The sequence below is a fragment of the Chenopodium quinoa genome, unplaced genomic scaffold, assembly GCF_001683475.1.
Source record: "Chenopodium quinoa cultivar QQ74 unplaced genomic scaffold, ASM168347v1, whole genome shotgun sequence".
NCBI classification, from domain to species: Eukaryota; Viridiplantae; Streptophyta; class Magnoliopsida; order Caryophyllales; family Amaranthaceae; genus Chenopodium; species Chenopodium quinoa.
In genome coordinates, this window is record NW_018744702.1 from 2,081,263 (window position 1) to 2,105,317 (window position 24,055).

A 24,055-nucleotide genomic window follows, 5' to 3' on the forward strand; every position below is an offset into this window, starting at 1 on the left:
AATGAGCATGTTCATTATGCTTCGTATAAAAAGTATTATTATTACTGATTAGGGGATTTTTATCCACCAATCACCGTCTGACAAGTGGACCAACCAGGTTCCGCCACGTGTCCTTCACGAAGGCCAACAGGAGCCTGCCACGTGTCAATCACAGATATGTCCTCCACGGACCACTTAAGACACGCCACGTGTCGTCCCATGCCAACTGGGACAACCGGCCATCAAGGCCCAATTCAGTCTAGAGGCCCGATCAGCCCTAGGTTTACCTTAAACCTAGAGAGTCGCACGCTTCCCAAGGCTATAAATACTCGATTAATCCTCATTAATCAACACAACCGAATAATTAAGAGATCAAGCAGAGAAGAACAAAGTTATTAACAACCGGCTAATCTCGCTAACAACGCAGATTACCAACACTAAGCACTCTCACCTAGAGAGATCTCATTACTTTAATTTCTGTATTGATTACTCCTTAATCAGGTACTAACTTGACCGTTGGAGGCGGAGCTCTCAGGAGTCTCCGTTATTTTGCAGGTACAGGCGTCCGGTTCCAGTCTCGGAATTGTAACTCTCCCGCAGGACATCAGAAAACCCCGAAACATTTGGCGCCGTCTGTGGGGAGAGTACTTCAGAGATGGCATCCAAGTCTGTACCGACTCCAGAAGAGAGGCGTCCCCTAGACGACCCTCAAGTTCAGTCGGACCATGATACCGAAAGTGAATTTGAAGTTGAAACTCATACAGCTCCAGACGGGACCCTAAGGGCCCGACGTACCCGTCATACCGAAATGAGGGAACGGGAATATCTTCAAACAGGAAGCGAGCCAGCAGGCGCACCGCTTGCTCGGCAACAGCCGACTGATGGGTCTGCTCCCATCACAAGGAACGAACTCATGACCTTCATGAGGGATTTCAAGGGAGAGATCCAAGAGTTGATCAACAAAAAACCGCCTGCTTCAGTCAAAGAGCAGTCGGCCAAGAAACCTTCCACTTCACTAAAGAGGAAGTCAGTTCAAGGGCGAGAGGCGACTCCCCATCCTAAATTCAAGAAGCGGGAGCCGTCTGCTCTTGATTTCACAAAACTCCGTTATCCTACGGGAAATAGGAAGCCGGTTCGTCATATTCAGGCGGACGGGTCAAAACAAACGTTCACAGATGCTCGGCACCTGCTAGAGCAGAAGAAGAGTGACCGATTATCAGAGTCGGCTTCTACTTCAAATTTTCAGGACGGTTTGCAAAATGCCTCGATGAGGCCAACTCAGTCGTACCATGAGAGTCAGTCAGGCGGCACCTCCCGTCAGTCCGGCTTTCATAGTGCCCAGGCGGTACCAAACTTACCATTTGTGCCGCAACAACAGTATTTTATGCAGCCACCTCCATTTGGTGGACCTGCAGCAAAAAACGTCCAACCTATGGACTGGCAGCTACGGCTGCTTAGACTTGGTGAACAGCCGTCGGCCTTCTCCAAGGAAATTACTGAAGCCGCTCAGCCGGCCAAAGTAAAAAATATTCTAGTAGGCGCCTATGACGGCACTACTAACCCAGAAGACCATCTGATGGCATTCACCAATCTGATGTACCTTCAAGGGTTGGATGACCCCACCTGGTGCAAGTGTTTCCCAGCGACTCTCAAGGGAATCGCACAGCAATGGTTCGGCAACCTGCCGACTGGTTGTGTAAACAACTTCAGGACGCTTGCTTACTTATTTGCCTCCAATTTCGCTATGAACATCCCTGCGAAGAAAACGACCCTTGATTTGGGAACAATTCAGCAGGGCGAGAAAGAGGGGCTTCGTTCCTACATCAGGCGGTTCAACCTGATGAGAATACAGATTCAGGGGTTACCGGATGAGGTAGCTTATACTGACTTTTTTAGAGGTCTCAAAGACGGGTCTACCTTCAAATTTGATTTAGTTCGAAAAAGGGTGGCGACTCTTCAAGAGGCCTTGATTGAAGCAGAAGCCTATATACAGGCGACTGATCTGTGTACGATAAAACAGTCGGACGGGAAGAGGTTCGACAACAGAGAGGGACGACAGAAACAGTCGTCCAACAAAGATGAAAAAAGAAAAGAGGTCTGGGCGGCTGATTCCTCTAAACAGCCGGCCCAGAAGAAGAAAAAAGAATTCAAACCATACTCCCCAAAGTATGTGTTTAACAAGGATAACCAGTTTATCCTAAAAGAAATAAAGGGACGGCTCTCAATTGAGAAGCCGCTCCCCATGAAGGGTTCTGCGAGCAACCGGAACCAAGACAAAATCTGTGCTTATCATGATGACATTGGTCATCACACCAATGACTGCATCAGTCTCATGCGGTACCTAGACCGCTTGGCTGATCAAGGTGATCTTGACACTTATGTCAAGAAATCTACGGGGAATACTTCCTCAAAAAAGCAGTCGGCCAAAAAGAATCAACAGGCCGACAGTTCCGATACAGATGATGCAGTCGTCTACACCATTGCAGGCGGCTTCTCAGGAGGCGGACCCACTATAAGGGGGAACAAAGATAATATAAGGCGGTTAGATGTAAATTCCGTTCACCAAGAACGACCGTCCAAATATACATTTCCTGAGATTGTCATCACTGAAGAGGATCTAGGAGGAATAAGGGGGCCGCATGACGACCCTCTCGTTATTGAATGTAAAGTGGCCAACCAGAGAGTTGGCCGAATCCTCATAGATACCGGGAGCTCCTCAGATCTTATCAGCAGCAAATGTCTGTCAAAACTGAAATATCAGACGGACTGCATACATCCGGCCTCCCACCCTTTAATAGGGTTTGGAGGAGGAGTCGTCCACCCACTGGGACGAGTAGATCTACCCATCCGCCTGGGCGAAAAAGGGGAAGGACGACACATGGTAGTCCGGTTCCTAGTGGTAGAGGAACTCTCGGCCTACAACATGATTCTGGGTCGACCAACCCTGAATAATTCCAAGGCTGTTATAATCCCGTCACTTATGCTGCTTAAGTTTGAAAGGGACAATGGAACAGTCGGCTCCCTAAGGGGAGATCAGAGGATGGCTCGAGAGTGCTATCTCTCGGATGTCAAGCCCACTGTTATGGCCACTGGGTCAAGTGAAGTAAAAACAGACCTTGACAATGTCAAGGAAAGTGCGCCTGTTCAAGAAACAGGCGACAAAAAGAGAAAGGCGTCCCAGACTGAGTCCGCAAGAAAAGCAAGGAAATAGCAATCATTGGCAGAGGACCGGCCGGATGAGTTCCGCCCTCAGCCGGCTGGTGAGCATGCGGACCTGATATTAGACGACTCCCATCCTGACCGAACAGTCAAAGTAGGGACGACTGCTCTGAGAAACCTTGGTGACGACTTTCACAACCTGTTGAAAGAATACAAGGACATCTTTGCATTTGAAGTCCATGAAATGCCAGGCATTAGTCCTGATCTGGCAGTACACAAACTCGCTGTGGATCCGAAAAAGAAGCCGGTACGACAAAAGAAACGGAACCATGGTGAAGAAAGAGGTCAGGCGGCAGCCGCCGAAGTCAAAAAATTACTTGACGCAGGGTTCATTCGGCAATGTTACTTCCCAGATTGGGTTGCAAATGTGGTGCTTGTTAAAAAGCCGAATGGCACCTGGCGAATGTGTGTAGACTACACAGACTTGAACAAGGCGTGCCCCAAAGACAGTTACCCTCTGCCTAAAATTGATAACCTGGTCGACTCAACAGCCGGCCATGCCTTGATGAGTTTTATGGACGCCTATTCTGGTTTTCATCAAATTCCTTTATGGAAGAAAGATCAGGAGAAGACGGCCTTCGTCACTGATCAGGGATTATACTGTTACACGGTCATGCCGTTTGGTCTTAAGAATGCCCCGGCTACCTTCCAACGAATGATAAACACAGTGTTCTTTGATCAGATTGGGAGAAACGTCGAGGCATACATTGATGATATGATTGTCAAGACTAAACTTCAGAAAGATCATCTGACGGATCTCCGAGAAACTTTCGCCACACTCAGGCGGCACCATGTCATGCTCAATCCCAAGAAATGTGTATTTGGAGTTGAGTCTGGGAAATTTCTCGGATTCCTTATCAACCAGAGAGGAATAGAGGCGAACCCTGAGAAGGTACAGGCGGTCATTGACATGCAGTCGCCTCGTACCGTCCGAGAGGTTCAGAAGTTAACAGGTTGTCTGGCGGCCTTGGGAAGATTCCTAAGTCGATCAGGCGACAAATGCCTATACTTTTTCCAGGCAATTAAGAAAAAGGCAAGGTTTGAATGGGGGCCGGATGCTGAGGCCGCCTTCCAGAAATTAAAGGTTCACTTGCATTCCTTGCCGAGGCTGGTCAGCCCTTTGCCCAAAGAAAATCTCTACATGTACCTGGCCGTCTCTGATCATGCGTTAAGCGCGGTGCTCCTTGCTGAAAGGGACGGCTGTCAACTTCCGGTCTACTTTGTCAGTCACGTACTGAAAAATGCCGAGTTGAGGTATCCCCTAGTGGAGAAATTTGGTCTTGCACTCTTCATGGCTGTTAAAAAATTGAAGCCCTACTTTCTGGCACATGCAGTCGTCGTGTATACCGACCAACCGATCAAGCGGCCCCTTACCACCATGGAGTCCTCCGGACGAATGATCAAATGGGCCATAGAAATGCAGAGTCTCGAAGTTACTTTCGAGCCTAGAAAAGCAGTGAAGGGGCAAGCCTTTGCTGACTTTATTGTAGAGATGACTCGTCCTCCTGACTCTCAAGTTCCAGACCAAGTCTGGAAGGTATATGTGGACGGAAGCTCTACTTCAAACGGTTGTGGAGCAGGCGTCGTATGTCAATCTCCAGAGGGCGACAGGTTCGAGTATGCTCTACGCTTCAGTTTCCAGGCTTCAAACAATGAGGCAGAATATGAAGCTTTACTAGCCGGAATCCGCATGTGTAAGGCGGCAGGGGCAATGAAAATAGACGCCTGTTCTGATTCACAACTGATAGTGAGTCAGTACAATGGCGAATACGAAGCAACCCATCCGGTCATGATCAAGTATTTACAGGCGGTCCGACAAGCAGTCGGCTCCCTTGAGGATTTCCATCTGATCCAAGTGCCGAGATCAGAAAACAACCAGGCAGATGCACTGTCAAAATTAGCATCATCCGCCTCCTCCGATACTCCTCGAACTGTTTTTTGGGAAGTAATGGAGAAGAGAAGCATCGAGGAAAACCCTATTGGAATTCTAGACAGAAGCTCAACCTGGATGGATTCAATCAGGGCATATCTGACAAACGGTACACTGCCGGATGATCCTCAACAGGCGGCAGCACTGAAAAAACGAGCCTCCTGTTTTGAAATTATACAGGGAGAACTTCACAAGAGGGGGCACCTTCAACCCTTCTTAAAGTGTGTTACTCCTGAAAAGGGACGAGAGATACTAGATGATCTTCACTCTGGTTTCTGTGCTTCCCACATAGGTGGTAGGATGCTTGCTCAAAGGGCAAGGCGGCAGGGCTACTTTTGGCCTACGTTGGAAGCAGATGCAATGGAGATGGTGAAAAAATGTGACAAGTGTCAAAGGTTTGGCAAATTAATTCACCGTCCGGCTACTGACCTCACTACCATTCACAGCCCACTACCGTTTGCTAAGTGGGGCATGGACATTCTGGGTCCATATACGCCTGCTACAGGCGGCAGAAGGTATATACTTGTTGCCGTTGACTACTTCACTAAATGGGTAGAGGCGGAGGCTGTAAAGGGAATCAAGACGAAAGATGTAATTTCATTCATTTGGAAAAACGTCATCACTCGGTTCGGGGTTCCCATGTCTATGGTTTTTGATAATGGTCCCCAATTTGAGACGCCTGTTCTCAAAAGCTGGTTGGGAGACCAAGGAATTGCACATTACTTTGCATCTGTCGGCCGTCCACAAGCAAACGGCCAGGTAGAAGCCTTTAATAAAATCATCTCAGACGGTCTCAAGAAAAAGATTGAACGAGCAGGCGGCCTATGGGCAGATGAACTACCACATGTTCTTTGGGCCATTAGGACGACTGAAAAAGGGGCGACTGGAGAAACTCCCTTCCTCCTAACTTATGGTGCAGAAGCTGTTCTTCCAATAGAACACTACGAGCCGACTCTTCGAGTAATGCTATATGACGAAGAGGCAAACTGGGAAGCTATGCGCCTGGCATTAGACTCACTTCCTGAAAAGAGGGGCAATGCTGTTTTGCGCCATGAGATCTATCGCCTGAGAATGACTAGATCATACAACAAAAAAGTACACAGGCGTCCACTCAAAGTAGGGGACTTGGTACTTAGAAAAATGGAAGCAGTCGGTAGGGCTAATGAGTCTGGAAAACTAACTCCCAACTGGGAAGGACCCTACCGAATCTATGCGGAAGTCAGGGACGGTACCTACCGTCTGGAAACACCAGACGGACAACCGTTGCCCCGAACCTGGAACGTAGATAACCTTAAAAAATATTTTTTCTGAATGATGTAAAGTAAAGAGCTACTTAATAAAGTTTGCACTTACTATTCAATATTGTATTACGAGGGGCATGCCGTCTGTACCTTTACAGTCGGCTACTCTCCATTGAGTTTCACTCTTTATCTTTAGAGGGGCATGCCGTCTGTTCCTTTACAGTCGGCTACTCTCCATCGAGTATTTTACTCACAATACTTAGCTAAAAAGATTAGGGCCTGGCCGATCCTGTAACTAACAGGCGGCTACCCTTCTTTTACTTAGCACCTACGTTCACCAAGAACTTACCAAGGCCACCGGCCGAATGATCAGACCAGGCGCCAAGCCACCTGATCAAAACTACAAAACTAATTCGCCCTGTCCCAACATCATAGCAGGCGTCCGACGGCATCCCTCCGGATGAAATTCGTCGCAGAGAGCAGCTCCCTTTTGGGTGGAACATTGTTCTATAAACTAATTACACGGCACCTATACGACTGTCCCCAAGGGCAACCACGTAGCCGTTTTTGAGACAAGGATAACTCTATCACTAACCAAACCAGTGGTAGCAGTTGACATCTGAGTCAGATGACCGCCTGTATTACTTGGGATAAATGCAGGGGGTACCCATTGAGTTAATAGCCAACAAACATTGGCGAATCAAGGGGTCTAGCCGGCCTACGCCGCCTGGTACCTCTACTTCTCAAACAAAAGTGACGGCGACTGAGTAACTCCAAAGTTAACTCATAGTCACTTCTTCAAATTTGGTATGGAATCCAAAAAGTTTGAGTCGTCCGCCTGTTTTAAACAAACAGGGGCACTCGAACCCCTATTCCTACTGGATAACCTATTGAGTTAATAGCCAACAGACATTGGTGAATCAAGGGGTCTAGCCGGCCTACGCCGCCTGATACCTCTACTACTCAATCTAGATTGTGACAAAGACTAAGTAACTCCTATGTTAACTTAATAGTCACTCAAACTTAGTATGGAGCCTAAAAGGTATGAGTCGTCCACTTGTTTCTAATAAACAAAGGCTCTCAACCAATACTCTTGCTAGGTTAACAAATAACAAATTAAAGGCCAACATTGGCAATAAAGGGAAACAACCGGTACCAGCCGCTTGTTTTCCAACTTAATTCCTTGGCTACTAGGTAATTCTATTTACTTGGTCAAATTGAATAGAGAGTTCGAATACCGATTGATTAAATGGCCGACTGATCATCTATCCTGGAAACAGACAACCAGTCGTCCAGGGGCATAGGCGGCATACTTACTATTTGAACCTGTCTTAACGTTCGGCCATACACAACAGTCGGTCTAGTGAGCAAATTTCAAATACTTAGACAAATTTGAACCAAAACAAAATATTTGATTAAAATGAGCCGGCCATAAAAGACCAGCAGAATATTCAAAACCCCGGCCCCCTGGCCGGGTAATTACAAAGCAAACGGCACGCAGGCCGTGAAAAGAAAAAATACTTAAAGCTTAAGAAGGGGGCAGTTCAGTATCAGCAGCAGCCGCCTGGTCAGCACTCTTCTTGCTGGACTCGGCCTTAGCTGCACCATCTTTTGATGCCTTACCCCCAAGTGGCACAAGCGCCACAACCGGCTCTTCCTCCTCCAACGCAACGTCCAACGCCTCTTCTTCAGCAGCCGCCAGGATCTGTTGATTATATATTTCCGAACACTGGCGGTACGTTTTTTCCCATGAGGCAAAGTCGGCACTGGGGAACAGTCGTTCCCAGGTCATGCGTTGGATTTGGGCGGAGTCTTCCACCATCTCCCGGACGAGCTCTTGTTTCTCTTGCTCGGCCTTGTCCGAGAGCTCTTGGGTAAGACTCTTCTCCTGGTTCACCAGGCGTTCTTTTACGTTAGCCAAAGATTTCTCCATGGCTTCGTAAGAGTGCATTTTTTGGCGAAGGGGTTTCAGCTCGGCTTTAAGGTTGGTGACGGTCCCCTCCAGCTCGTCAACCTTCTTTTGGGCCGTCTCTAGCTGAGCCCGAACAGCGGCGGTCGCCTGCGCCTGATAATAAAGAAGATCAAGGGTCAGTACTTCATTTTGGGCAATTTGAAACATTGCCTTATCACAGCTGGAGGCAGCCATAGCCTTTGCGGCCTTTACCTCTTTGTTTTTCCGATCAATCGGCTTGCGTAGGCTGTTGACTCGGAGCAGGGCCTAAGTACAAAGAAAAACAGGCGTCAGTTTCCAATCAAAAGAGCTAACAGGCGTCCTGGAACTCAAAAGCTCAAAAAAGGTGCTAAGTATACCTCAGCTAGGACCCCTGAAATTCCATCGAGGTCAAGGGTGCCGGCACCCTTGACCGCCTCCCTGTCAGATGGAGGAACTACTCTAACCATAGACTTGGCTACCTCAACCAAGTCTAGTCCCTGGGGGCCGGCTGCATTAAGTAAAAGGATAAAACAAGTTAGACTTAATCAAGAAGGAAGCAAGGGTGAGTTTTTTACAAGTGAGGGTCCATACATCTAGGCGGCCCCGCCTGGGTTTTTGAAGAAGTGGCCGGCTGCTTCTCAGCCGCCACTGTTTTCCTGGAAGACCCAGGAGAACTTGCAACAGTCGTCCTCCGGGCCTTGGGGTCCGGCTGTTGCGAGGAAGAAGCCCTTGGAGTGCCAGACTGAAAACAAAAAGAGTTAGTATATGCATAAGACAACTAAAAGGAGAAGAGTTTTCAAAGCTTACCAAGGGTGCCTCCTTGCTGGGGGAGTCGGCATACGACTGCTTCATTAGCGAGACCCGCATCATGGCCGCCGCAGTCTTAGATGCTGTTATTTTACTCATGGCGTCGGCTGAAAGAAATAAACAGCAAAGTTAGTAAAAATCCCAAGTAAACAAGGCGTGAAAGAACAGAGTATTCGTCAGGCCGGCTACCTCTAGAGCACCGACTGCCGAGGCCACAGGCGGCCAAGAAGTACTCGTCATAGAGCCACTTGAAGCTCGGGACGCAGTTTAGGGGTACTTGCTCTCGTACCCCCGAAGTAGAGTTCACCCTAGTCTCTACTTTGAAGAGTCCTTTGTCTAGGATCTCTTTTTTAGCCTTTGGGGGAACAGGCGGCATGCTGCGGCCGCCTGCGAGAAGAGGCGGATCCCTGTTCCACTTGTTAAAACGTTTGTTCAGCTCCGTGTCTGAACTCTCGATAATAAGGAAGGTGTTCCGCCAATCCTTCCATTTGTTTGCCTTACCTCTCGTCATGAGGTAACCCCTATGGCTTGTTAATTGATACCAGCCGGTACCTCCCGACTTAGGGGTCCGACTGAGATAGTTCATGTGGGCGAAAGCCTCAAAACTTGGCTCCACCCCGTTCAGTTCGCACCCGGCCACATAGCCGAGTACGTTTACCCAAGAGTTGGGGGCTAACTGCCATAACCCCAGATCATACCCATCTAAAATCCGCTGAACAGCCGGATGTAATGGGAAGCGCAGTCCAGCCTTGATGGCCGCCACATAGCAGCCAAAGCAGCCGTCACCATAGCTGGTACCAGCCGGCCAGACCACAGTATCTTCTGGATCCGGCACAAACAGTAAATACTCCGGGCCCATTTTGTGGTTAGCAATAAAGCTCGCCACGTTGTCTCGCATGGTTGCAATCCGGCCCCGGGGTACCCTGCAGTAGTAGGGGGCGTTTTCCTCTCTGTAAGAGGCGGACGGCTCTGCCCAATTATCCCCCTTCTCCACTGCATGAGAACTTCCCGCCTCTTGTAGGCGGCTATGTTTTTCTTCTGAGCCAGAAGAACTATGGTCAGAAGAGCTGGATTCGGACTCGTCCCCTGACGAGTCCGAAGAGGACGACTCCTCCCCTCTCCTAGAGGGGCCCGCCTCCTCTCCCTTAGAAGGAGCAGAAGGAAAATTAGACATGTCCACGGTAAGATGGGAAGGGAACACCTTGGTCCCTCTCTCAGAACTGTCAGCTTGACAGTCGCCTCGTTCTACATCTGGCGCCTGGTCAGATGTTTCACTAAGGAGCACCCTTTGGGAGGAGCCGTCTGAGTTTGATATCATAGCAGTCTTTTTTGTTCTGGCCATCACGTTCTGCATAGACACAGATTCAGTCGGACTTTGTATAAAGGGAAAAGATGGGTCCAGAAAAGGGCAGGCGGCACTCCTAGTCCTAGATTCAGCCGTCCCCGGTGACCGGCTGATCACTAACTTAGGGCGTGTCGTGTGCTTCCATGGTGCCATTTCAAAAAATAAAAAGAAAATTAAGAGTAAGAGAACTAAGTTACCTGAACGAGAGACGGTTGGTGAAGTCCTGAAAGTTCGGGTCAGTCGGCTTGTCAGAACAGGCGGTAGGCAGAAAAAGTCCGAAATGTCAGAGCAAGTTCAGGGGTCCGAATGTTCTCGCAAAAGTTCTCAAATGTGAAAATGACCGAAGTCAGCGCTTCCTTTTATAGGCAGTGAGAAGGCGAAGGGTCGCTTCCAAATTCAAAAATTGGGCGGGAAAATCTCTCGGCCGTCTGCAAGGTGACACCTGTAACGGGCCGTCGCCTGTCACCGTGCGACACCTGTCACAGGCGACACGTGACCAGTCGCGTGCCACCTGTGAGGGGCAAATGATTAGGGGATTTTTATCCACCAATCACCGTCTGACAAGTGGACCAACCAGGTTCCGCCACGTGTCCTTCACGAAGGCCAACAGGAGCCTGCCACGTGTCAATCACAGATATGTCCTCCACGGACCACTTAAGACACGCCACGTGTCGTCCCATGCCAACTGGGACAACCGGCCATCAAGGCCCAATTCAGTCTAGAGGCCCGATCAGCCCTAGGTTTACCTTAAACCTAGAGAGTCGCACGCTTCCCAAGGCTATAAATACTCGATTAATCCTCATTAATCAACACAACCGAATAATTAAGAGATCAAGCAGAGAAGAACAAAGTTATTAACAACCGGCTAATCTCGCTAACAACGCAGATTACCAACACTAAGCACTCTCACCTAGAGAGATCTCATTACTTTAATTTCTGTATTGATTACTCCTTAATCAGGTACTAACTTGACCGTTGGAGGCGGAGCTCTCAGGAGTCTCCGTTATTTTGCAGGTACAGGCGTCCGGTTCCAGTCTCGGAATTGTAACTCTCCCGCAGGACATCAGAAAACCCCGAAACAATTACAATGCATAATTTTAAAATGAGTATGTTATTGTGTTTTTGGATCTCTAATTAGAGATGTGGCATCATTACTCCAATAAAATAGGTGGACTTATTGAGCTTCATATTATAAAACACTACACTTTATAATTTATTTATGTGTTGGTAGCTATATCGTGTGGCTGCTTGTAAAATAAGGAGTAAAAAGCGATGAATCTATTTTATAAATTAAAAATGTTCATATGATTTAATAGAAATGAGCAGTTAACTCTCTAGGAAAATGAACAAAACAATACATCTAAATGAACATATAATACGTGTAACTGAACAATTTAAATAAATTAAACATACTAATATTTTTGTCACTTCATAACTAATTATAATCCAGTGTTATAAAAAAAACCTGTATTTCGTATTAAAATTTAACAAGCATCATTTTAAAGTGATAATAAATGCTGTTAAACTAATTGAACATGTACAAATGAACATAGAGTTCATCTAAAATGAACATTTACAATAGATTGCAAATAATTAAACATTTATCTTCTAATACGATAATGAACAAATATTAAATTTTAAATGAATATCTTTCAATATGAAAATGAACATGTAATAATGTAAAGAGAATAAGCGTGTATAAAATTTGATTGAACATTTTCTTAATAGATGAACATAAATGAACATCATTTAAAATGATCATTTAGGATGGATTAAACTACTATCCCAAAATCTACCGAATAACAAATATTAACTTTTAATTTGCAAAATAAGTAGTAATAATTGATAATTTATGCTTCAAATTAATTGATTAAATTGATAAATTGCCTTTAATTTTAGTTATCATGATTTGATTATTATTATTCCTTCTAGAAATGAACGTGAATCTTATCTAAAATGAACATTTATAATATATGAACTTTACTAGCCAAATTTTATTGAATAACTATATTAATTAACCAAATATGTAATATCATTTTATATAATCAATTCCATAAACAAATTGACAACTTGTCTTTAATTTTAGTAATTATAATTCAAATATTATTATTGTTTTTATAAATGAACAAAATGATTTTTGTTTAAAATGAATATTTATGATAGATTAAATATACTATCAAAAACTCAGCGAGTAACATTTGTAATTGAAAAAATAAGTAATATTAATTGATGCTTTAACTATATAAAACAAATCGATAATTTGTCTTTAATTTTACGGTTATTTCATCAAATGCCACTAAGTAATTTAAAAATTCACCAAATGCCATCGGACTTTTCAGAATTCACCAAATGCCACCCAGTTTTTTAAAATTCACCTAGTGTCATTAATGACTAACTCCGTTAGTCATTAGGGTTAATCATGACACATGTCATGATATGATTGGACCAATCATCTTAATTCAAAAAAATTAAAAAAAAAACACCCCAAAATTTTCCCAGCCACCTACCCAACCACCGCCAAACCCTAGCCCCTTCCCTATCTCGCCAAAAAACGGTCGGCCACCTCCTTAACCACCAAAAATCGGTCGGCCGGCCCTTTAGCGCCCCACCTGACCCACCGTCGACCCCCAAAACCTCCCACGCTGCCTGCCCCGACCCCAAACACCACCAACACGAGCTTTAATCAAGCACCTCTCCTTTCCTCCGTCACCAAAATCACTCCTCCTCTTTTTCCCCACCCTCGAAATCAGTCGTTTCGACGGTGGGAGGAGGGGCGTATTTAATGGAGGTTTTTGGGGTCGGGAAGGCTATGTGGGTGGTTTTTGGGGTGGGGGATGCTCGTGTTGGTGGTTTATGGGGTCGGGGCAGTTTGTGTGGGAGGTTTTTGGGGTCTGCGATGGGTCAGGTGGGGCGCTTAAGGGTCGGTCGGCCGTTTTTTGGTGGTTAAGGTGGTGGCCGGCCTTTTTCCGGCGAGATAAGGGGAGGGGTTAGGGTTTGTGGTTTGGTAGGTGGCTGGGAAAATTTTGGGGTTTTCTTTTTTAATTTTTGTTTTTTTTTTATTTTTATGAATTAAGATAAATGGTCCAATCATATCATGACATGTGTCATGATTAACCCTAATGACTAACGGAGTTAACTACCGTTAGTCATTAATGGCACTCGGTGAATTTTCAGAAAACTAGGTGGCATTTGGTGAATTCTGAAAAGTCCGATGACATTTGGAGAATTTTTAAATTACTCAGTGGCATTTGGTGAAATAGTCGTTAATTTTAATTACTATAAGATGAATATTAATCCTTTTACAAATGAACATAGAGTTCATCTAAAATGAACATTTACAATAGAATTAAAAAAATATACTACAGTACTTAATTATTTTTATTTGAGAAGCGCTACAAATATCCTCTTTCTTGATAACGAGAAAGAAAAAATAAAGTAGTTATGTTTATTATAACATTTAATTAGAAAGAGAGAGTATTTAATTTAGAGATTGAAAATTGTAGAGGGACAAAGATTCATGGGAAATATCAACGAGGTTTGACGTTGATTGAATTTCTTATGGAAATGCCTGGTAGCTAAAAAATCAAATTACTACACACTTTTAAGTCAAGCAGACATCATTCATCTTTGTCACTGCCGGCGATAGCGGCTTCAAAGTACCCCGACGTCGGAGGAGACCAAAACATGTATCCCAATGTCAATCAGGTTACTGAGGCAAAGCAGTAGGAATAGTTTTGGGAGAAATCATTGTCGAATCATTACTTGTGACTTTCTTAGCAATCTCATTGGTTTTATGAAATCTTGTCATTTTGGTGGGTGTAGTCTGTAGATAATGGAGCCTAAGGAGGTAGCTGGGGTATAAACGCACCGTTTAGAACGGGGTGTGGGTATAGGTGCCTAGTCTTGGGTTTAGGGATAAACTATGAGTATTTTGGCCATAACTTTCTCATTATTAATCGGAATTGGGCTTATAATATATCGTTGGAAAGCTCTTTTCGAACCCAATCCAACTACACTATTATTGGACTCTTATCATGGACCAAACTAAATTGGACTAGACATTTTCATAAATTAGAGTAGATTTCGAAAATAGAAAGAAGGTATTTTAATAAAAAAAAACAACCGCATCACAAAGACTTTTCACACTTTCACTTCAGCTCATTCGATAATCATTGATGTGAAAAGTATTTGTGTTTTCCATTATAAATATTTGTTTTCCACACACATTTATTTAATGTTAACATTAATGTTAATGTGTGTGGAAAACAAACATTTGTTATATTAATATAGAAAACAAACGTCAATGTGTTATGTTTGTTTAATGTTTGTTTTACACACATATCTGTTTAATGTTTGTTTTCCAAGCACATTAACATTAACGTTTGTAATTACAAATATTAGCGTTTGTTTATTTTTTGTTTTTAACACACATTAATATTACAAACATTAACCTTTGTAATTAATTTTTTTTTTCACACACATGAAAATTAGAAACATTAACATTTGTAATTAAACATTTGTGTTTCCATACATATTAACATTTGTTATGTTAATATTATAACAAATATTTGTTTTCCACAAACATATAATCAAAGGTAGACAGTACATAAAAATATGCAATTTATAAAACAAAATATGATTAAAAAATATATACCAACGATGGACTTGTTCTCCGGGCAAAATATGACCACTAGAAAGTTCAAAGTCGGTCAACTTTAACTGTCGGTTATGATCCATTAAAACGTTAGATGGTTTCAAATCGTGATAAAAGATGTATTGTTCATGGAGATAAGCAACTTCAAATATTATTTGGTAAATCCATGTCTGAATTCAAAAATAAATAAATTTGCTAGAAAAGCAGGATTAAAATTCATTTGTATATTTTCAATAATAAAATATGATTAGCTTAATTTGTCAGGAATCTACTTAAAATTACAATCTTAATAAATCAGATTTGACAGTTTCCAAATTCAAGCATAGATGCTCCCCTTTGACAAACACTATCACCAACCTTAAAAGAGGATATTTTTTTGGTTAAGAGAAATAGAGGATTTTATTTCTTAAAATGAAAAGGAAAAAAAAAACACACACACATACACAAAATTCTTAAGGAGTGATATAGTGGATTTTCCTAAATCATCCAAATAAAATTCTAATCCGAATTAAAGGGTGTTATGAAGGTGAGATTGGCGAATCTAGAATTTCATACAAATGGATTTAAATTAAATCAAAATTAAATAAATTTTATTATAAATATTTTTAAATTAACAAATTAGATGAAGCTACATATATATATATATTATATTAGACATTTTTTACCTATACAAATATACAATTAAGGGATCATAGGTTAAACAAATAATAATGGCTTTTATTTAGCAGACACATACGACACTTAACCTCAAATGATTAATACTTTCTCTATTAATTGGAACAAAAGAGCTGTGCACGAAACCCAGATAAAATTTTTTAAACAAAACTAGTGATAAATAAGAGCAGTAATTAAGGAGGAGAAAGAATGGATGATAAATATACAATTAAGGGATCCTAAGTTAAACAAAAAATAATAATGGCTTTTATTCAGACTTAACCTCAAATGATTTATACTTCCTCTGTTAATTGCAACAAAAGAGCCGTGTACAAAACCCAAATAAAACTTTTTAAACAAAATTAGTGAAAAATAAGAGCAGTAATTAAGGAGGAGAAAAAACGGATAATAAATCTAACTAAAAAGCCCAAAAGTCCAGCACCACCACACAAAAACGCACCACCACTTAATGAAACCCACGTCACCCATAACCACCACCCATGAACCCAGATCCAAGCCCACGCAACCCAAAGAACCAGCAAGGCCCACGCCATCTGACGAACTATCAAACCCACGCCACCCAACAAACCACCAAGACCCACGTCACCCAACGAACCAAACCAAACCCAAAACAATGAAAAACCCAAATGATGTAACCCCCATGATGAGTCTATTTTATATGTATTTTTATTCTCCATCCCACAGTCATATTTGTGCCTATTTGAGCTCTACGGAGCTATTTTTATTACTAATTTTCATTTTCTTGTGTTTTTGTAAAGTTGATATTATTTTGTAGGAATTTGCATAATAATGATAAATCCTAAGCTTAGTGAGCCACTACAAAGATATTGGTGTTTGGCCGAATTTTATAACTAAATATTTTAAGCCCGGGAATTTGGTTTGGTGATCGGATTAAGGGTTCGATTAAGTGAAGAGGTCTAAAGTTTCAATGTTAAATTATTATCCTGGACCAAACTAGTGTCGCGGACCAAGTATGAAAGAAAGAAGATTTAGGCCCAAAGCAAACGTAGCCAAGAAGGCCAAGCTCGCTGCTATGTTGATCGGGCCTGATCGAGCAGGCACGCTTATTTCTACTACACAAAATTTTACCTACACCCCATGGCAGGTAACACTGCCTGCACCCTCCCCCCCCACCCTCCGCGCGTGTTCTGCCGCCACCCCTTTTCATTTACTAATTTTCTGCAAATTTAGAAAAATGTTCATTTATGTATTGGTAAATGTTCATTTATGTATCATAAGATGTTCATTTTTATTATTTTTTGTTCAAATAAATATATGTTTTGAATTGAATTTTAAGAATTTTCTATAAATAAAAATGAGAGCAAATTTATTTATAAGGATTACTGCATTCAAATCATTTTTATTATAAGAAGTATTACATCGTTCAATGTTCATTTTTGTTTATCCATGTTCCAACATATGTTCATTTTTGTATCACCAAATGTTCATTTCAAGAATTATGAGTAAGTTTCAAAGTATGATGTATGCAAATATATACGTCTTAGATTTCTATTTTTTTTACATAAAACGTTGTTAACAAATAATTTCTAATATAAAATAAATTTAATATAATTACAATAATAAACGCATTTTTATACAGTTATACTATTGTATGTAACTGTTCCATAAACATGAATTTGAACCAAATGTACATACGTGTCTTGCAAAATGAACATTATTTATTATATTTAATATAATAAAGTGTGTAATATATATCCTCCTTGTTGCAACTCTGATCTAATCATATACTTGTGTGTTTTCCATGAAAAACATAATTTGAGCACAATATATGTTGCCTTCAATATCCTTACTTGATTATCCTGTACACTGAGAGATCGATCAAGTTTTTCAAAATAATAATAATAATTATAATGCTAAACAATCATTTATTTTTATAGTTGTGCTGTGATCAATTTATAATGCTAAGCTAAATGATCATTCATAATGCTTATAGATCAATTTTATTACTTTTAAATGAAAATATTTAATCGATAAATGTTCAGTTTTATTCATGCTAAATGAATATTCATAAAGCAAAATGATAATGATAAATGAACAATTTTAGAATGCTACACGTTCAATAATAATGTTAACTTATTCATTGTAATAACTATGATCAAATACGTAATGATAAATGATCATTTATAATGATAGATATTGAACATGTACGTCGATGTTTCATATTTGATATTTTGTATTATTATATTAATGAACATTTAAAAAAAAATTGTTCAAGGTGTTCCAATTATTGCAACAAATAATCAACTTCCTCCAAGTGATCCAAGAAAAGTCGAGTTTCTTCAAGTGCTCCAAGAAATATACAAGTTTCTTCGAGTTTGCCAAGATATGTTCAATGTCATCCAAGTTTCTTCGAGTTTGCCTACACATAATTCCGTGACACTCAAATAACTTACACTCACAAGCAGCCTCTTTGGTTTCAAAGTTGAAATGCACACTGTAAACTCTCTTCCTATTAATAGGAATCCTTCCTCTGGTCTTTGAGGTAGATCCATGCTATATCTTCCACAGAGTGCTCAACAACATTATTTAACAACTTTGTTTTGGAAACATCGCTAACATACAAAAGCCTTTCCAACTGCTCCTGGATTTCTTCAAATTTAGCATCTGTGTAGACCTTTTGAAAACCCTTTTCAAAAGGGAAAACCTTTTCAAAAGGGAAATTCGTAAGGACATGTTTGACCCTCATTGCAGAGTTTTCTCCGAATTCACCCAATTCTCCATAGCATCGCAATACCTTTCTGCAAACTCATACAAACGAGTGTCCCGTTTTACATATTTATCCATACATCGCAATACCTTTCTACAAACTCATACAAACGAGTGTCCCGCTTTACATATTTATCAACAAAGCTGTTTATGCTCTCCGAACGTTGTGTAGTCTTCATACCCGCCCAGAACAAATGCTTCATATAAGTCGGGATCCACATATGTCTTTCATCATACAGCACTAAACAAAACAAAACAAAACAAAACAAAAAAACCATAAATTTTTCTAGTACAAATTACTCGAGCAACTTCTAATTAAAAAAAGCTTTAATTTCAGGTCTGTAAATCAGGTAAGAAGTGACAAAATAGAATGCAACAAGACAATAACAGTTCATACATCTGACTATAACATTATACACATGAATACCCAAAAAAAAATCAAAGCAGAATTTAATTTTCATTATTACCTGTAAGCCAGTCATCATTTACAAGACCATATGACTCCATTGCTAGGGTCCAATTACCTCAAATTCTTCTTCGGTCAAACAGTCATATATAACATTAAGTAGAACGTCATGGAATTCATCGTACTTCGAAAACTTTCCCAATTTGTTGCCAAACTTATTAAGAATATGCATGCCACGAACACCACCGATGCTTCGCACCGGGCATTACAATACTTAACGCTTTTCTCATTGTCGCACACTGATCTGTCAAGAAACCAACAGGGACTTTTCCACCCATGCACTCTAGCCAATTGTTAAACAACCACACAAATGTGTCGGTGTCCTCGTGAGATACAAGGGTGCATCCTAATAATATGGTCTGACCATGATGATTGACACCAACAAAATTAGAAAAGGGAAGCTCATACTCATTAGTAATGTATGTCGAGTTAAAGCACACAACATCCCCAAACTCCTCATACGTTACCCTACTCCGGGCATCAACCCACATCACATCGGTCAACCTACCCTCATCATCTAGCCTATACTTGTGAAAGAAGTTCTAATTATCGGCACTCATCTTATCGAAATAGACAAGCATTGCATTTGCATCACCACCACTCATCTTAAACTTCTTCTCCTTAGCTAGAACATTCCTTAGGTCTCTTTCGGTGATGGCCATGTTCTCAACTCCGCCCCTTTCTTTTGCTCTCGCATTGCAGTCATTAAAGAGAGTTTCCTCTTAACCACACTAGTTATTTCATCCTGCCGAAACATTGAAATATATCTCGACTTCGAGGAGTAGGATTGTGATTCACATGCACTACAAGCCTTCCTAACTTCCCATGAACCATCCTGCTTATAAACTGCCCTCATTTGCACAAGACAACCACATTTCTTCGTCTTCCTACGATTTAGCTGTAAACTTAAACCACCACCATAAATCCTTTTCCCATTAACTTTTCGTCTTAGGTCAGGCTGCCTAGCACATTCACATCTCCATATGTAACTCCTTAACTTAAATTATCACTTTTACCATTCTCAATTTTGTAATTACCAGCTGCATGTAACACTTCAAAACCTCGTTGTTTCCCGTACTGCCTCCAGAATTTTTCTGCCTCCTCCCAACTACTGAAAACCATACCTACTTTAGGGTCATTCAGTTTATCCTCAATATGTCCTTCATTCTCAACCACACAGCGTAAAGGAGTACAAAAGCCCTCCTCCAAACCATGCTCCAAATGGTTTAAATCATCTACAACTGAAGCAATAGGGGTGGATAACAACTCCACCTGCCAAAAAAATACATTACATTCAACTTTAAATACTCTAATGAGGAAGTCCACAATTCAAACTGCCCACAAAAGAACTTTGACATGTACAACATACTACAATAAACAACATACACCAGACTACTATAAAAAACATAAAGCACACAACTAATTATACCTCCTCAATCTGTCCTTCTTCAGTCTCAACCACACATCGTAAAGGAGTACAAAAGCCCTCCTCTAAACCATGCTCCAAATGGTTGAAATTATCTACAACTGAAGCAATAGGGGTTGATAATAACTCCACCTGCCAAAACAACACATTACATTCAACTTGAAATGCTCTATTGAGGAATCCTACAATTCAAATTGCCCACAAAACAACTTTAACATGTACAACAGACTACAATAAACAACATACACTAGACTACTATAAAAAACATAGAGCACACAACTAATTATACCTCCACAAATTCTTCCTCCTAAGACACAACATCATTTTCTATAGAAGCTTGTTCCATTTCTGTATAAGAATCTTCCATTTCTACAAACAAAACATAACACAATCATGTCACTTCAATACAAGTTCGTGATTTAAGCTCCATATCAAACCAAGCAAATATACCAACTTCAATTCATATATTAATGTCAAAAGAAAACCAAGGAATTATACAAACTTGAATTCAAAAATTAAGCCCACCAAATTCAAGGAAATTTCTAATGGGCTTAACAAGTTCAACAAAAATTCAACATCTATAAAATTGGCTTAAGATTCAACAACTTCCTTCATATACTCCCTATATTGCAGTATGTTAATTTAATAAAAAAAAAAAAAATTGTGAAAATCAAAAATTAAAAATTAAGGGATTAAAGATGGCTCCAACTATATTAACACTAATGGTCCGAATATTATTGTAAGAAAGTGGAAATTACTTATATACTTTAACAAGACTACGAAGAAATTGAAAACAATACTACACAATCCCACTTATACGACATTCCACTTATACTACTCAAAAGGAGTAAGTATCACTACTAAAATTCGGTCAAATTGCGACCGATTTTTTACGACCATCACAAAAACGGTCGCAAAATATAAGATTTGCGACCGGTTATCAGATTTGCGACCGTCTTATCAGACGGTCGCAGATTTGCGACCGTTTTTAAAGCGGTCGCAGATTTGCGGCCGTTTTTTGGCTATAAAACGGTCGCAAAAGTAATTAATCAATTTTTTAAATAAAAGTTATATGAAAAATGATTCAAAATTAAATTAATTGCGACCGTTTCAGAAACGGTCGCAATTTGCAACTAATTGCGACTGGTAAAAGGGTCGCAAATGTGTTATTATTTTTATTAAAAAATAGATGTATATAAGTGTGCATCCTAACCCTAAAATGTTGAACAGCCGCTCCTGTCCTCTCTTTCTCTCTCTTCTCATGCTTCTCCTATTCTCCTCTCTTCTCTTTCCTTTCTCTCTCCTCTTCTCATGCCAGAACTTTCACCTCTCACGTTCCAAATTTTAACCTCTTCTCCTTCTATTTCCTCTTCTCCTTCTCTTTGCTCTATTGGCGAGTCAACTTCTTCCTCAGGGTCCGTTTCTCTTGCTTGGTTGGATTCGTAGGCGGTGGTATAACAAGTTAATGGTTTTAAGGTGGAATTCGACTATGAAAACTCTAGATCTAGAATTTTCATGGTCAAATTTGGCCTTATTAAACCAAATTCGAGGTGAATTTTTTAGCCAAATCAGGGTTTGAGATACGTTTTTTTGTTTATAAGTTATTTGTTTGAATTTAATTTGATTTTTTTTGTCGAATTCTGTTTGGGTTTATGTTCAAATTTTCTTGTTCAAGCATGACTTTTTATGTTTGATTTTTGTTCAATTTAGATTTGATTGTCGTTAGTTTTTTTTAATTTTTTGTTAATTTTGTTCTGGGTTTGATTTTTTGTTACATTTTTTTTCTGATCTTTTTGTTTTTTTTTTTTAATTTCGTTTTTCTTGTTTCTGTTTTTTTATTTTTGTAAAATTTTTTTCTGGTTTCTATTTTTTTTTTGTTATTTTTTTTCTAGATTTGATTTTTTGTTAATTTTTTTTTCTGGTTTATTTTTGTTTTCTATTAATGTTTTTTTAATTGGTTTAATATTCAGTTGATATATTGTTTGATTTTATGCGTTTTTGTTTTTGATCTTTGTTCAATGTGGGTTTTGTTTGATTTTTGTTGTTTTGTTTTGGATTTATGTTGTCAGACTTTGTGGGTTAGCTTAGTGTGGTGGTGGGGGGTTAAGGTTGTTAAGGGTGAGATGCCGGCGGTGGTAAAAGTTTCTGGTGGGTTGTATAGCAGTGGGATGGGCTGGGCTAGGTAGGGGAGTACATTCAGTTTTGTTTTTTTTTTTTTCAATAATTTTTGCGGCCGCCAAGACAGCCGCAATCTGATTTTTTTTGCGACCGTCCACAAAACAATCGCAATAAATAAAAATTGCGACCGTCTTTCAACCGGTCGTTGAAAATTAGGAAAACGGTCGCTAAAAAATATGCGACCGTCAACCGGTTGTAATTTTTAGTTTTTGCGACCATGAAAATTACGACCGGCTTGTTGCGACCGTTGACGGTCGCAAATACTGTTAGCGACCGTTTTTCCTATTTTTTGCGACCATTTGAGACGGTCGCAAAAACCTTCATTTTTATTAGTGTATAACCTAACCAATTCAGTCAATAACGTTTCAATTAACAAAAAAACCCTAAAAATCAAAAGAACAATTCACCTGATATAGAAGACTTCAGCATTTAAGGGAGAGCTACACCTCTTGACGGACAATCTCTTCTTGTTACAGTTGGCAGGTTGCGGAGCCAGATCTACTCGGGTTTTCTTCGATGCAGTTTAAGCGGTTTTCCGGCCTTCAGAAAACCTTTGGCGCGAGTTGGATGTTTTTTAGCGGGTTCTGGCTTTTACCCCCCTGCTATCACTTTTACTTATTTTAATTCTTTTTAACTTTAAAAAATTGAAAAAATAATTTTTTATTATGGTATGGGTTGAGTTTATCCCATACCTGGTAGTGGGTAATACTTACTCCTTTACATAGGTTTTCTTAGTTTAGCTTTAACATTAGATTAGTTTTTATTAGGTTGAGTTATGGCAGACCTTTAGTTCTGTTCTTATTTCTTTGTTTAGTTTAGTATTCGTGCTCTTTAATTTTTTTGACATAGCTTTCTTTATTGTTTTTATTTTATCTTTAATTATATATTATTAATTGTTTTCATATTAGTTTTATAATTATTGCTTTTATTCATGCTTTTTTTAATCGCTTTGATTAGTTTAGATTTAATTATATGTGAGTAGTTTAGTTTTAGGGTTCTTGGGGGATCCATATAAATATGAAGGGATGAATTATTTTGGTTGATTATTGATATGATCGACTTGAACCCGAGAATGACTTGGCTTGCAAAATGACCCGACTTAATTATAACCCGCAAATTTCTTACTTCAATTGAACCCAACTCGAACAGATCGACCTAAGAATAACTTGCAAATTATTGACTTCAACCGAACCCGACTCATACCCTAGAATGACCCTAACTCATTTTAACCCGTGAAAACCTAAATTAAACCCGACCTATTATTCACTCGACCCGAATGTAACCCAACCTATTATTGACTTGACCTAAACCTGACCCAAAACTGATAATATGTATGACTTGACGTGATCCGACTCAAGCATGACCCAACCCGAACCCGACCTGCATAAATTACGACCTTAATCCGGATTGACCCGACTCGAGTTGTTAAACCGCTAATTTAATTGACCAACAAATATCATCTTCATAAAGCCAAA

The 24,055-nt window shown here is 40.5% G+C and overlaps 1 protein-coding gene across 1 annotated transcript; it reads right to left on the bottom strand.

The window, feature by feature from the left end:
• Nucleotides 1-18,256: 18,256 nt before the first annotated feature.
• LOC110702816 (protein FAR-RED IMPAIRED RESPONSE 1-like) lies at nucleotides 18,257-19,017 on the bottom strand. The gene is made up of 3 exons (XM_021880562.1): nucleotides 18,978-19,017; nucleotides 18,601-18,751; nucleotides 18,257-18,542 (listed from the first exon to the last, which is right to left on the bottom strand). Exons 1-3 carry the CDS (start codon nucleotides 19,015-19,017, stop codon nucleotides 18,257-18,259), a joined length of 477 nt encoding a protein of 158 aa, XP_021736254.1.
• Between the last annotated feature and the right edge of the window lie 5,038 nt (nucleotides 19,018-24,055).